General features: G+C 39.5%; 1 protein-coding gene across 1 annotated transcript in view; it reads left to right on the forward strand.

The window, feature by feature from the left end:
- alk (ALK receptor tyrosine kinase) overlaps nucleotides 1-15,716 on the forward strand; it is a gene marked incomplete at its 5' end in the record, with an annotated part of 329,164 nt that overhangs the window by 196,763 nt on the left and 116,685 nt on the right. The window contains one exon of the mRNA XM_084569391.1: nucleotides 7,274-7,478. Within this exon, the coding sequence (XP_084425517.1) occupies nucleotides 7,274-7,478 (205 nt within the window). The remainder of the gene's footprint in view (nucleotides 1-7,273; nucleotides 7,479-15,716) is intronic.

The raw sequence follows: 15,716 nt of genomic DNA on the forward strand, positions 1-15,716 counted from the left end.
TTGCACGTGAGAAGGCTCGGCATTGGGCTTTTGGTGAGAAAAGTTGAGCAAGGACCAGTGATTAAAAGGTTGCAAAAGGAAGCTTGACTCAGTCGGCAACGTTATATATTTTCCATTCTTTCATATATTAAATTCTACTTAAATTATGAGAAATCATATATGGCCATTTTGTATTTTGATGGTGTTTTTGTTTTTGCTGAGATTTTTTTCTCTCCACTGATTATAATTGCTATTTTTTCATGGAAGAGTTTATTTCCAATTTAAGAATCAGTGTTGCACCATGAATCAAAATGAATTCCATTGTATTCAGAGTGCTCAGTTCTTCCCCTACTGTACATGTCAACTATCATGTTGTTCTTCTTTCACAAATATGGTAATGATAGTCAAAAATACCATTAAAATGCATAATTGTATGTAAAATATCATCAAAAAATTTCGCCGCTGTGTTGGGGGGCCCTGTAAAGATTCTTTTCATGGGGCCCAAAATCCCTAGCGGCGCCCCTGTGTACACCTCTCCATCACCGCCTGTACTTTACTATCACAAGTACCTTTTTCATTTTGAAACTCATGATATTCCTTGTACTTCTACGCACATGTATTAATGTTTGTCAGAAAACTAAACTGTGAACTTTTTCAGTTTAGTTTTATTTCTACACCTCCACTGTTCCAACAACAATGGCCAGAGACATTATCTGTCTGACATAAGCTCACATAAGCTTACGCTTTTTTGTGAACGAGACATCTCAGGATTACGTGACATAATTTCTTTTAATGTGGCACAAGCACATGGACTGAAGGAATTAGGTGGTTGAGGATCAAAGGTCACTGTGTCAAGGTGCGTGATTCTTAGTTCTTTCACACAGTAATTCATTTTGACCCAATGTGGGACTCTTTTAGCACTACTACTCTGTGAAAGCTATGGAAACATATTCATCAAACTTGCAGAACTTGGCAGGGTAGTGCAAGGGCACACAGTGGATTTACCATGTTTACACTGCATGTCTGATGTTCACAGACAGTGGAAGCTGATAGCTAATGAGTAATTTTATTCATCACTCTCTGTCCTGGGCCTCAGTTTTGCATTACGAAATAGGTCAATCACTTTATTTCTTCTGCACATGTTATTGTTTCTCTTGCTTCACCTGTTTGCATTATTGAAACAGATCTCCCCCATCAAAAAGCTCATCAGCACACACATTATTGGCGGTGGAAGGAATACGTTTTTGTTTTCTATAGGCTAAAGCTTTTGCTTCTACCTGTACAGTGTAGTAAAACTGCTGTTAAAAAAGATCATTCTGCTTATTAAATGGTCTTTTCTGGTAGCTGTCGTAGCATCACTGCAGAGGCGCCCACTTGTTTAATGGCCTGTGGTGTAAAAAACATCTTCATCTGCAGCCAGGAGATCTGCAGCGGTGCACATCCCCTCTACAACCAAACGCTAACTTCAAATGCTGAATTCAAACTTGACTGCATATTTTCACTGCGTACATTCTTTCACCACCACTGCCAGATCCCATGCTTTCTGCCAGATCCCATGCTTTCTGCCAGATCCCATGCTTTCTGCCAGCCCACAATCTTCCTAAACCTTGAGTAATCTGAATGTAGTTCATCTGGTTTGAATCATTCATTTGGTGAGAAAACTAAATAACACTATACAGTATGATCATATAACTACAGAAGAGAATTCGGACCACTGTAAAAAAACACCTTTGTTATTATTAGGTGTTAGAATTCTGAGATCTCAGAGAACTATTCACATATACATGAGAACCACACTATTTTGTTTCGTCATGGAAACGATTATAAAGTCGTGGAAATTAACGGAGCAAAATATGCCTGAAGTCTGTTCTTAATGAGTCAGAGCATTTTTGATTGTTGAAATTTTTATTTTTTAATTTTGTCCTCCCATGGCAGTGGCTTTGTGCCAAAAGGACTGGATCTGTTCCACTAATGTTGCTTGTACTTTTTTTATTCCATTTTCCTTCCATTCCCTTGAAAAGAAGTCAGAGTAAGCTTTATATAGCTTTCATATGTAATCTGTATTTTACACCTGCTTAAGTAGGTGGATGAATTGGTTTTAACCAAAATAAAATAATAATGAATAAATAAAATTCCAAGGGGTTGTGAGTTCTTTCACAATAAAGTCACCAAAATATTAGATTGAAATTTGAATTCTCTCTGGCAGTAAAGTGTTTAACAGAAAAAACAAGAGACACATCATCACAAGAAGGCTCTTTATCGGCTTGCAAAACATGCTTTAACAGCAATTTTCTGCAGTGGAACCTGTGCCGCTGTGTTGCATGAATGAATAGGTTGTAAATTAAAATGTGGCAGTCAAATTGTTGGAACCCCAAAAAGCATGTGTTGGCCCTGAGTGAATGCATTATGCTATAAGAGGATTTGGCAGAGAATGGAATTGGAATGGTTTGTTTCCCTCCTTCTCTCAGGCCTTTAGCTGCAAGTTTATTATCTGAGGGAATTCTCTTCTCACCAACAGTTGGCCTGATTTGGTATGCTATGTCAACAAGAGCTCCAGCTTATTGAATCCGTAGCTGCACAGAGAGCAAGAAAAGTGTTTACCAGCTTGATTCAGTGATACAGAATACGGCTATCACTTTAGATTGTAATGTTTCTGCTTCTGCTCTTTGGGGCTTGTCTTATTCCTCTGAGGGTCAGCAGTCAAGTACCCTTTTAGAAACATTGCACATTAAGCTGGTGTCACGAAATCTGAACTTTCTTCTAGCAATAGTTGCACAATTGTTTTAGTGAACATCTCTTTTACTGAGAATCACAGTTTCATGCCGTTTCAAATCCCGGTGTGACAGTTGATTTGGAACAGATTATTGAATGGACATACCTCCAGCAGAATCTCAGAAGTTCGTATAGGAAGCTGATGTAAATTATGGGCCATCCACAGCATTCCATCTTTTGTTTGATTTTGTTTTTTGGTTTTTTGGGTTTTTTTTCAGTGCAAAAAAAACAACAGCAACTCTCATCTCTCTGTACTGATTATTTCCCATCGGTGGTCATGTTACTCTATGCCCACTGTGGCAGACAGTCATTTAAAGCAGACCTTGTGATAAGTAAATGAGGGCACCAGTCTCTGCCAGGCAGCGGTCTTCACAAGAAGCTGAGGCAGAAATCTACTATTGGAATTACAGTCTTTTCTTTGCAGTTTGCTATTATACTTTGTACCCTGCCAGTAATTGCTCCCAAGCAGGTATTTCTTCATCTTATTAAGGCTAGGAAACAAGAGCTAATAGGTTTCGGCCTTCAGGTCCAAATCCCTTCCAGACTAAGTCCTAAAACCTTTATATCAAATCACTGCTCGGTGTGTAGTTCAATCCACATTGTCTGCAAAGTTGTTGAAGCATTAGCACTGTCCTTGCTAAAGTGTCGGGACCCTCTGTGTGAAGAAGCATGCAAATTTGGAAGGGAGAGCAATGAGCCTTAACCGGAGCATTCTAATTTGAAGGCCGCCAAATTCTCCAGGTTTTTCAGAAACCGCAGTGATTGTAAGAGAAGAATAAAAGAGTAAGTAACCATTTTTGAAAAATGTGTGAACGCAGGCACTAATGGCTTGAGATTCCCCAGCCCATGTTTTTAATGAAGTCCTCTGTTGATTATTTTTGACTCTAGATGTCAGATTCAGTTATTACTATTATTAAAATATCTTGGGCCAACAAGACCACTACACAATGAAGAAAATATCACCTCATTCAGTCCACTTTACACGTGGGAAGTTGGGTAATGGGTATTTGGAGGGGATGGGAATGTGTTTGCATCGTTGAGATGGGAAAAGTTATTACAACTTAGAACTGGTTCCAGTTTTTAAGAACCCTCAGAAATGTATGCCTCCAACCTTATCAATTTCTCTAAAGGAGTCTCCATCATTTCAGTTGACCTGAACAACTTGGCAGTGTTGTGATGAAAATGAATTAATTCGTGAGGTTTTTGCAGATCTACTCTTAATCCTCCCTGGTAAACATGGTAGCCAGCATGCTGCTGTAGACAGATCTCCCAGTTCTGAGAGAAGAATATAAACCCCACGTTGACCACGTCTCTTCAACCATTTCCTGTTTTTTCCAGTTTAATTCTCATTGTAAAGTAGTCTGTAGTTATAGTAAGTTTTGTTTCTTGCTACTTCATCGTCTTTCTGGCCAACGACGAGTCAAACCAAAAGCTTGCATGTGTATTGCTCCCACCTATCGGACAACAATGTGGAGGAATAGTGTAACTCGTGTTGTTTACATATGCTTCTCGTGAGATCACTTGGGGTGGTGCATTCAGTGCTCTCTGATCTGGCACGATCATTTAAATAATCTCCTGTACTGAGTGTTGTGGAGAGCTATATTTTGAAATCCTGTAGCGTCTGCCCATTTGAGATTAGAGAGAAAGTTGTTTGTGAAGTTTCTCCTGAACTGTGTGTGACCTGATTTCCAAATCGGGCAAGACTTTAATACTCTTGTTGTCTGAGCTCAGCAACATTTGACAGTGGATGATGGAAAATTGATGAATAATTGTTAAAGAGAAGACTGTATGTAAGGAGGCCACCAGGAGAAAGAAAGATTCCACAGTGTGTCATGGTTTAGGAACTATTCAAATTTGGAGGTGTTTCACTCCTCTGCTTTTGGACATCCCGCAGCAACTGGCCTGAACCCTGACCAAGGAGAAACAGCACTCCATCCTTCAGAGACATGCTCCACCCTCTGGTCTGTGAATGATTCATACATGCAGCAGGATAATGAACCCAAACACACCTCAAAGCTTTGAGGACCTACTAGAAGACCAAGGAGTGCTGACTGTAGGGCTGAAACGATTCGTCGAGTTACTCGATTAACTCGATTACAAAAATTGCTCGAGGCAAAAACTCTGCCTCGAAGCCTCGTTAAATTCCTATGACGCGCACTATACGCGCAGGGATCTGATTGTTCCACACGGACCGTTGTTTTGGAAGCACCTATCCAAGCACACCACTAGCGCGTGATACATTTTGAATTTAGTTGGCGCGATGGCGGAGAGTAAAGATGCCCATAAACGGCAAAAAATGTCTAAAGTTTGGGATCATTACATTCTAAAAAAGGAAGAGAACAAAGTGCAGTGTATACTGCAAAGTAGACCTGGCGTATCACAGCAGTTGATCCTACATCTAAACAGAAAACATCCACATGCTGTTTCACCAAGCGTCGCTGAAACAAGGTAACGTAACCTAAACCTATACATTAATGTTCGCTGATTTTAATCGCATACTGTATGTAGCGATGTCATGATGCGGTTTGACTAGATATGATGGCAATCGGGACGACCGGGCCGGCCGAAGGATTTACGCAGCGGGTCACAAATTGAGCGGCCTGAGCTTATCAGAATCATTGACGTTACTAAATTCTCCGCGAATAGCGGCCAAATACTCCCATATACTCCCCTATTATCACAAATTGAGCGGCCGCGAGGCGAACGCGACCGGCCTGAGTTTATCAGAATCATTGACGTTACTAAATTCTCTGCACCCTCATCTCTCTCACTCTTCCTCACGCACAGCACGCGTTCACAAACAAACACACAGGTTGCTAGGTTACCATAGCCAATAGGCTCACCCCAGAAATTATGTATTATTTGTTAGTAGCCTAATGGTAAATGCTGCAGGTGTAGAAATCTACATAAAACGGATATTTACTTTGATGTCAGGGCTAGATTACAGCATGAAACTTGTTGTGCATATTAATAAATTAAATTGCTTTTTGTTTTACAGTAAGTTCGCTTAACAGTATTGTTATGTAATCCTAATTGTTGGCACTGGCACTTTTAATGGGTAAATTGCAATACATGGGCTTAGTTTTGGAGCCAAATGTTGGAGTTGGAGTTCTCTGTTTTTTTGAGAAATAAAAGGCAAATGCTTGATCATTTTACAGCCACATAATTTTCGTTATGCATCATTTGTTTTGGTTGTTTAAAAACGTAAAAAAAATATCCGATTAATCGATTAATCGATCGATAAAGTGCTAGATTAATCGATTACAAAAAGAATCGATAGCTGCAGCCCTAGCTGACTGTCACTGTGTCACTGTCACAGGACCTCAACCTCACTGAACATTTATGGATCACTTGAAGACTGAAAACACAAGGTCTCTGGAACTACTGTATGTCAGATCATGTTGGCGTAACACAGGTTCCCAGCTTTGGATAAAGTTGTAGAATCATGCAGCTCAAATGCTGCTGTCTTCAAAGCAAAGGACCAACAAACCAAATATTAAGAAATCCATTAACATTTTTCAGATTCCATGCCATAGAGTGTGGCTTTGCACAGCCTTACTGTATATCCTCATCCCTCCTGTGTTTTATAAGTTCCAACTTACAAATTACATAGAAAACAAATGGCAAAAGGCTATTTAAGTGCAAAGGCTGACATACTCAAGGAAACACGTGTGTCCCAGTTAGAAAAGTATACTTTAATACAATCTGACCCACAGGAAATTGGTATTAGTGTTATCCAGAGGCAAGAGTGCTGCATGTAAAGGTAAATGACAAGAAAGGAAAGAGGAAAAAATGCTTTTGTTAAAAAAAAATAAAAATTATTTCAATATTTATTCATACAACTGTATGTACCGCAGTGAGCACACGCCATAGTTGCTCTCATACAAAATAACAAACAACAACCTCAGGGCAAGCTCACCTTGAATGGTCTCTGTAAATAGTACAAAAGTAGTCTGTGCTATTCTGCAAGATTTCTTTTTTGCTTTACAGTTTTAAGATTCGCCTCATCTTCAGTACTTTTCTTAACTGAGCATTTTAAAATTGAATTTGACAATCTTTGTGGTTCTCCACCACACACATACAGAACTGTCAGCTTCTGATGAACTTCCTGCTTGAATGAGTGCAAGAGGTTTGAATGTGAAATGGGACTTCATATCAAAGCTATATATATATATATATATATATATTAAAAAATGCCCTTTGATTTTTCACTCACTGCTTTTTCTTTGTGCACAGGGTATCACTGACTGCTCATTGTCAAAGCAGCTTAATTCCATGCATTTTCATCAAGAGCTACTCTCAGACATAACCAAAATGCTATCTCACACTATAGCCCAACCCTTGCCTTGTTGCTGGATATATGCTGTAACAGCATGTCGTGTTTATGTTAAAGTTTATGATCATATTCAAGCTTTTCCCTACTGCAGCTCTGCATTTAGTGACAAAGGATTCCTTGTATCTGATTAAAACACTGTTCTTATGAAACTAGTCTATAATCTACTCAATCTCATCTCTCCCTCAGGTCAGTTCCTCTGGGTGAACGGTTCAGCATTTGGAGGGCCCTGGGTGCTGAGTCCATGGCTGTGGGGAGGCCAAGGTCCTTGTAGCCTGGATATGGCTTTATTCCTCCACCCCAGGCGAAGTGGGCAGTACACCATTTGGCTAATAGAGCGGGACAAACCACCCCATGCCCTCTTCTCCACTGACTCTCTGCCACGCATCACAGGGTAAGCACAGATTTAAAAAAAAACACTGTTTCCTTGCTTTCATTTCTTATTGTTGAATTTGGTTGAACACACTTCAAGAAGACTGAAAATGAAGTTGAACCCTGCTGCAGGTTCTACCACCTTTATTTATGCCCAAGTTCACTGAATTCTCTGATAAAGAGAGAGCTGAGAGCTAGCTGGGTGAATAGGAAAGACGGGTTTTTCACAACACATGTAATTTGCTTCAGCAGCAGGAAAGAACCAATCAACAATTACTGCGTTCATATTACCTTTTGGCGTGACTAATCTCTGATTAACACCAGGTCTGTCTTTCTCTTATTGTGGCTTTTTATTGGAGGCTTTACTGAATTCTTTGTTTTACGCTGAGAGTCAGCACGGCGGCAGAGGCCAGGACATTACTCACCTCTCTTGTGGTCATATACATGTATGGCTGAACCTTATCTGACTTTCATTAGCATAGATGTAATGGTTCAGCATGAAGAATATGAGAATACAAAGAGCAATACTCTGCTCACCACTATGGACATGCTTCATTCCATTTGTGTGTATAATCTCTTAAGGGTCTATGGTGTCATATAGCGTGCTTTACACATCTTTCCTGTCTCTGTGTGGATGCATTTGTGTGTACTTATGCAAAAGCTCGCACTTGTATGTGTGTTGTTAAGGGAGCGTAGCAGGGATGGGCTCATTACATGTGTGACGGATTAGACTGTACGTTTGTGCGCTCTCATTTGTAGTCAGAGGCTGCCATCCACCCACACCATCTCAACCACTTGGAGACTCGTTCAGCCAAACACCCCGCATTTCTGTGCAGACAGGAAGATACTCACATCATAAAAAGACTGGGCAAAAACAAAAGCAAAAAGCGCCATCCATGGACACTGGGAGACTCAGCCGGGTTACTAATTGCCCAACTGTGCCTTATGCCTTTGAATTTGAATGCTGTGTTTTGACAAGTTTGCCCAATTCAGTTGTCAGGGCATTTAGCACAAGGTAAGCCAAGTAGGAAACAAAACACATTAGTTATTTAACAAGGTCCTTCTAACTAAGAAGATACATCAAACCTTATTAGACTACATGTCATTTATTTTGACTTTTCCCCATACATTCTTTGTTCTTCACTCACATTCAGCTTCAGAACATTCAGTTTGGACTAAAATAATAGATACTATATTAAAGTCTCTGCTAAAGACTAGACTGAAGGCAGAGAATGCGCAACAAGCAAGAACATTGAAAGCATTTGCTGATGTATGTAGTTCAAAAAATTCAGGAATACACTGACTGCTAAGGATTTTATACTTACTACTTTTATATTTGACATGTGAATCGGTCCAACTTTTAAATCTGTACACTTGATTGTAATACCCAGTATTTGATTGCAAATCTAATTTGCTGAGGTACATTAAAATTATGTTAAACTAAAAGATTTTTAGTGTAAGTTTTGTATTGCAATGACTCACAGATTGAAACACAATATTAAGCACATCTGGAAAACATCCATATCACAAGTGGATTCTTAGTGTAACTGCACTGCTAGAATACTGTCAATACAATTTCCTTATAGTTAACCAATTATTCTTTCTGTTAATTCGTAACAGTGAAGTCAGCATTGAGACAGTGTAAATTAAGAATGCCCAAGTGAAGTGGTTCCTTTGTTGCCAAATTCTTAATCAATATGCTCTGATTAATTGTAAATCAAGCATCTTAGCTCCTCTACAGCTATCACCCAATCAGAGCTTGCTTTGAAACCACGGAAAGCCTCTTGACTGTCTGTGTTACATTACTGTTGCATCACAACTGATGGAGTTCTCCCAACCCAAAAAGTCTGAGATTCAATTTTCAGTATTTAATGGTTGATCCTCTACATGTGTGTGAAGGTACAATGAAAACACATATGCTTCAGTGAGACATAAAAAATCAGAAACAGTGTTAGTTACTGTGCATAGTATGAAATGAATAATAAAAGACCAAGAGAAAATTCCTGATGACCTAATAACTGCTGCTTGATTTCTTTTTTAAAACTAAAACGTCCAACTTTGCAAAATTCAATTCAATTCAATTCAATTTTATTTATATAGCGTCAATAACAATACAAATCGTCTCAAGACGCTTTACAAAAACCCGGCCTGAAACCCCCAGAGCAAGCCTGAAGGCAACGGTGGCAAGGAAAAACTCCCTTTTAACAGGAAGAAACCTTGAGCAGAACCCAGCTCATATGGAGGGACCCATCTGCCTAAGGCCAGCCGGGTACAGACAGAAGAAAGAGAGAAGAGAACAGCAAAGAGAGAAGAGAAGAGAACAGCAAGATAAACATACATCTGTCATAGATACACATATCTGACTAAAGTGTACATGTGGAATCTTATGATACAAACTGATGATGTTACATGACAGTTTGAAAATGTAAGAGGAATCATAGGCAGGTTGGAGAATTGTTCATTCAGGTAGGAGTGGATAACTGCAGGATTCCATGAAGACTGGGCAGGCTGATGAGACCACGACAACAGATGTAGTATAGAGCTCCACGGGAAACACACCACTCCAGGCCAGAGATACTCACAAGAAGAGGGGGGAAGAGGGGGGAAGGGGGGGAAGGGGGGTGGGACACACACAACAGTAAACATTCTACATAGTAATAGCACAGAATTGTATGACTAGTAGTATATAGGAAATTAGAGGGCAAGAGCTCTGTGCCAGAGAAAAGAAAGTGGAGGATGCGAGAGAGGAGAGAGAAGAAAGAAGGAGGACATGTGTTTGGTGCATCGTCCCCCAGCAGCCTAGGCCTATAGCAGCATAACTAAGGGATGGTTTAGTCCAGGCCTAACTATAAGCCTGATCAAAAAGGAAAGTCTTAAGCCTGACCTTAAAAATAGAGAGAGTGTCTGCCTCCCGAACCCAAACTGGGAGCTGGTTCCACAGGAGAGGAGCCTGATAGCTGAAAGCTCTACCTCCCATTCTACTTTTTGAAATTCTAGGAACCACAAGTAGGCCTGCACTTTCAGACCGAAGTGATCTGCTGGGATGATATGGTACAATAAGGTCTTTAAGATACGATGGAGCTAGGCCTTTAAGGGCCTTGTATGTAAGGAGGAGGATTTTAAATTCTATTCTAGACTTTAAAGGGAGCCAGTGAAGAGAAGCTAAAACTGGAGTAATATGATCTCTCTTGCTAATTCCTGTCAATGCTCTTGCTGCGGCATTTTGAATCAACTGGAGGCTTTTTAAAGAGCTATTTGGACAGCCAGACAGTAATGAATTACAATAATCCAGTCTGGACGACACAAATGCATGAACTAGTTTTTCAGCATCACTCTGAGACAGGATGTTCCTAATTTTGACGATATTACGCAGGTGAAAGAAGGCAGTCCTGGTCACTTGCTTTATGTGACATTTAAAGGACATATCCTCATCAAATATAACACCAAGGTTTTTTACAGTAGTACTGGAGGCCAAGGTAATGCCATCCAAAGACACCATGTGATTAGATAATGAATCTCTGAGATGCTTAGGACCGAATACAATAACTTCTGTTTTGTCTGAGTTTAAGAGTAGGAAATTACAGGTCATCCAAGCCTTTATGTCTTTAAGGCATGCTTGGAGTTTAACCAACTGATTAGTTTCATCTGGTTTCATAGATAAATATAGCTGGGTGTCGTCTGCATAGCAATGAAAGTTTATGCCATGTTTTCTAATAATCTTGCCTAATGGCAACATGTATAACGTGAAGAGTATTGGTCCTAGCACAGAACCCTGAGGAACTCCATAACTTACTTTTGTATAAGTAGAGGAATCATTATTGACATGAACAAACTGGAATCTGTCAGATAGATAGGATTCAAACCAGTCTAATGCAGTTCCTTTAATCTTGACCTCACTTTCAAGTCTCTGTAGTAAAATATTATGATCAATAGTGTCAAATGCAGCACTAAGATCTAGCAGAACAAGTATAGAGACAAGTCCACTGTCTGAAGCCATGAGGAGATCATTGGTAACTTTAACCAAAGCTGTTTCTGTACTATGATGAACTCTAAAACCTGACTGAAACTCTTCAAACAGACCATTCTTGTTTAAGTGGTCACACAACTGATTAGCAACAACTTTTTCTAGAATTTTGGAAATAAAAGGAAGGTTGGAGATTGGTCTATAGTTGGCTAAAACATCTGGATCTAGAGTGGCTTTCTTGAGTAAGGGCTTAATTACAGCAATCTTAAAAGACTGAGGCACATATCCTGTTAATAAAGATAAATTTATCTGGTTCAATATGGAGGTGTTAATTAATGGAAAAACTTCTTTGTATTAATGGTCTGTGGAAGAACAGTCTGTCTGTTAATGAGCTCTCTAGCACATGGTATCGACTCATTTACTCATTTTAACATTACTTTAGCAAAGCTAAATGTATAAGGAACATAATACTTGTCTTGCGAGGAAGCTGGATTCTTCACAGGGTCAGGGGCCGCGTCAAGCTAAGTATGACTCCTGTGTGTCTTGAGTCATGATTTCTGCCCTTCCCAAAAATATCTACGGTACAATATAGCTCCCAGTCTTCCTTGTGTGTTATTTTGTTAACATTCCCAATGTGTTGAGAAGGAAAATTCCCTTTATGTGAACCTTAACAGAAGCATATTCGGATCCTCTGGACACAGGCAGTGATGGACTTGACTAGTGATACAGCTCCCATGTTGAATGCCAGCATTTAAATTGTCTCAGTCAGCAAAGCAAGAGAGTGGGAGGGAGAGAGAGAGGGAGGGCTGCAGGATATGTGTGTGTCTTGGCTCTATGGATTCATAGTGTAATGTCACCATGTGCATGTGGATCTGCACGTGAACCCTGTGCTGTTACAGTGTTTGCACATGCATACGTGTGACGGGTCAGTCTGTACACAGACAATGCCTGGCAGTGTAAATTATCAGTGCAGTCATGATTTGTGAGTGAGCTGGGTGATGGATAACACAGCCACCACCATCACTACATTTCATCACTGTGTGCTTTATAGAATACAGTGTTACCTCACACTACATCCATCACACATGTGCACATACAGTGCAGGAAAATGTACAACACATGTATTGTGTCCTTGCGCATTCATTTATCTACCTGTTCTTACTGTGCACACTAAATGGCCTTAAATACAAAGTGCATTAATGACATGCGTATAGGTATTAGGACCTCCCCGTGTGACAGAATGAAGTTGTGCGTTGTTGTGGAAGTGTTTGATGTTATTTAAAGCCCAGCAGTATGTCACTATCATAGTGAAACTGGTCTATAGCTTGGGTATTGTGGGGGAAGGAAGCATCAAAGGTGGGAAATGTTAATGGTAGATCTTAACGTACAGTAAGAACATTACGGCAAGCGATGAAATATTACCTCCTACACTAGCCTGCATATTAAAGTCAGTACAACCCTAGTGTACGTAAGATAGCTTTTTTTTTTTTTTGTCCAGCTGTCGATATGAAAATAAATGCAACCTGAAACACATTTATGTCCGTATATTTTACTCGCAACTGCAGTGTTTTTGTATTGGGATACAGCTCAACACTGCCTTTGAACTCATCCTGGGTAAAGAAACCTGCCGCTGCTCCGCTAACATATTGCTCAGATTATGACCCCTGTGTAGACACAGTGTGAGATGCAATCTGGTCCTGCATACGTACAACTGAAAGATGTTTCTTTTACTTTCATGGTAATCATGAAATTGTTTTGGCTAGAGACAAAACCAAAGCTTAGTTTGTGTTGATCCAGCTGTAATCCCTGTAAGTAAAAGGGATTATTGTTGCTGCTAACTTAATTATTCTATTTACCATCTGATAAATGAAATAAGAAGCAGCCACACACTGACTTTATGTGTGTATGTCTTTGCAGGAAGAACATAAACAAGCAGAAAAATTGCCAACGTCTGCATTACTTATCGTCAAAAAAAGAATTGTTCGTTACTAATAACAAAGCGTCGCGGCAACAATTATACTATTGTACTAGACTGCAAACCTGGTAAATATCATTGTTTTATTTTATTTGAATGTCTTTTAAATACAGAATTGTGTGGTTTGTGCTTTTGATATAATTAAAAAAACTGTCAAATGTAAAATGGCAGGATATCATTTTTGGATGTACATAAAAGGCTTTGGTAAATGAAATGTTCTCTCTTTGAAGCTATTTTTTTTTGTTTTGTTTTTCAAGCTATTTGGTTGTATTTTAGCCAACTCACAACCAGTTCAAAACAAACAAATGACTAACATAAATTAGTAATTAGGAGTCATCAGCTTTTGCTGTAGCTGCACACCAATTTAAATGCTCCTGTGATCATCCCACAGAATCAGTTAATTAAATCATGCAAAATCGTGCTTTCATGCAGTGATCCAAGTGCCACTTTATATTTTCATTGTTTTACCTGATGCCACACAGTAAAACATTTCTATCATGAATCATGAAAGATTTACCCCACAGAGAGTCTCTGTGTGTTTTGGGTCAAATGATTTAAGTTAAACAGAAGTGAGAGAGATGGGTGACATCAAGGCTTTCTCACTGGCAACGCGGTGCATTCATCCCTGGCAGGGATCCCCTCCACTCCTCCACTTAGTGCTCACCAGAGCTGACCTCCAGCTCTTGGACTGTGATTGCCACAGGGCCGCAGCTGATGGGATCCTCATAGCTCTGGATCTGGACGCGCTCCCGGCAGTCTTGTACACAACGTCTCAAAGACATGGAAGGAGCAACAATGTGCCATATGGTTTGTGGCAGGCTGCAAGACTTTATTGCTCCAACCAAAACTCAGATGCTTTTGCTCAGAAGGAAGATCTCCTCTACTTTGTAGTTAAACCGTTGGTGTTTCCATTCGATAGCTTAGAGGAACAACTAGTCTATAGATTTAACTTTATCATTATGTAAAACAGTAATCCATTTGATCCAGACATAGGAACCTGCATACTGAATCTTAGATCGAAATGTACGTGGATCGTCTATAGTGTAACGTGGGGGAAGGCAGCATGGTGTTAAGCAGTGGTGCGTACATACTGTATAGCTGCTGTTTGATCTCCTTGTTTTTCCAGAGTGATTTGCATAATAGCACTGTAAATACTATAGCTAATTTACAGACAACACTGACCTGGTTAAATACTACCACCCTCCCCTCTTTCACTCGGTTAATGTTCTGTTTTTCAAAACCACAATCCCACTCAATCCCATAATGAATGACAAACACTCCAAGTCACATCGCATGCCAATAGTTCATTTTTGTTTTTATTGTTTATATTTTGCATGTTATATCAAGTTGTAGGGCTAAAGACAGGGATAGCAATCCTTCATCTTGATGCAGCCTTGTCTTTAGCCCAAATACTAGGGCTGCTACCAAAGATTTATTTTTATATTTTATTTAATTTGTCTGCCTATTATTGTTTCAGATAATATTTTGATTAATCTTTTGGTTAATGTATAAGTGAATAACAACCATAACTTCTACCCTTAACCATTCAAATTTGTGTTCAAACATAGCTTCACAATAACATATTCTAAAGGGAATACAAAATAAAGTTAACATTTATGGCGTGTAACCCTATTTAGGAATAGTTGTTTGTTGTATTCTACCATCAATTATGAAGATTTGCTGAATCTCTGGTTTTAGCATGGAGAGGGGGCGGATGTTCTCTATTGAGGAGCATGTGCAGAACGACTGTGTTACAGCTCCCGTCACCAGGCATTACAAAAATGAGGCTTGATCTGAAAACAACTCAAACTTGATGGTCAGAAGTAAGGGATTTCTTTAAATAGACCTGATAAAATGTGCGCGTTGTAGAAATTAAACTGCATTATTTGAACTGCATCCATTTTATTAAATCTGTGTGAAGAATTCTCACACTTCCGGTTTGAATTTTTAAAGATACATTCTTATTTTTGTCATTTAAGGTTGTAAACATTGCAATGCGCCATTGCAGCCCCAGCTAACATTAACCATTTTGGGTGCTATTTAAGGTAAGGCGTAAAATATGTCACCAGTGGCCTTTAAGTCTATACTAGCACATAAATTGAAGTTTTTAGTCATAGGAGCTGTAACGAATGGAGCCATAAACACTGCCAAGGCAAACACAGGAGCAGGAGCAGTGCATTATGGGACACTGTTCCAGCAGAGTCTCTTTATTTGTTGAAGTATTCTGTTTCTCTTTCTTTATGTGGCTGCCTGGTAGCTTTCCTTGCTATTTTCCTTTGCTATCTAAATAAGACTTGTTATAGCAACGGCCATGCCGCTGT

Source organism: Chelon labrosus (genome assembly GCF_963514085.1).
Source record: "Chelon labrosus genome assembly, chromosome: 20".
Classification (NCBI taxonomy): domain Eukaryota; kingdom Metazoa; phylum Chordata; class Actinopteri; order Mugiliformes; family Mugilidae; genus Chelon; species Chelon labrosus.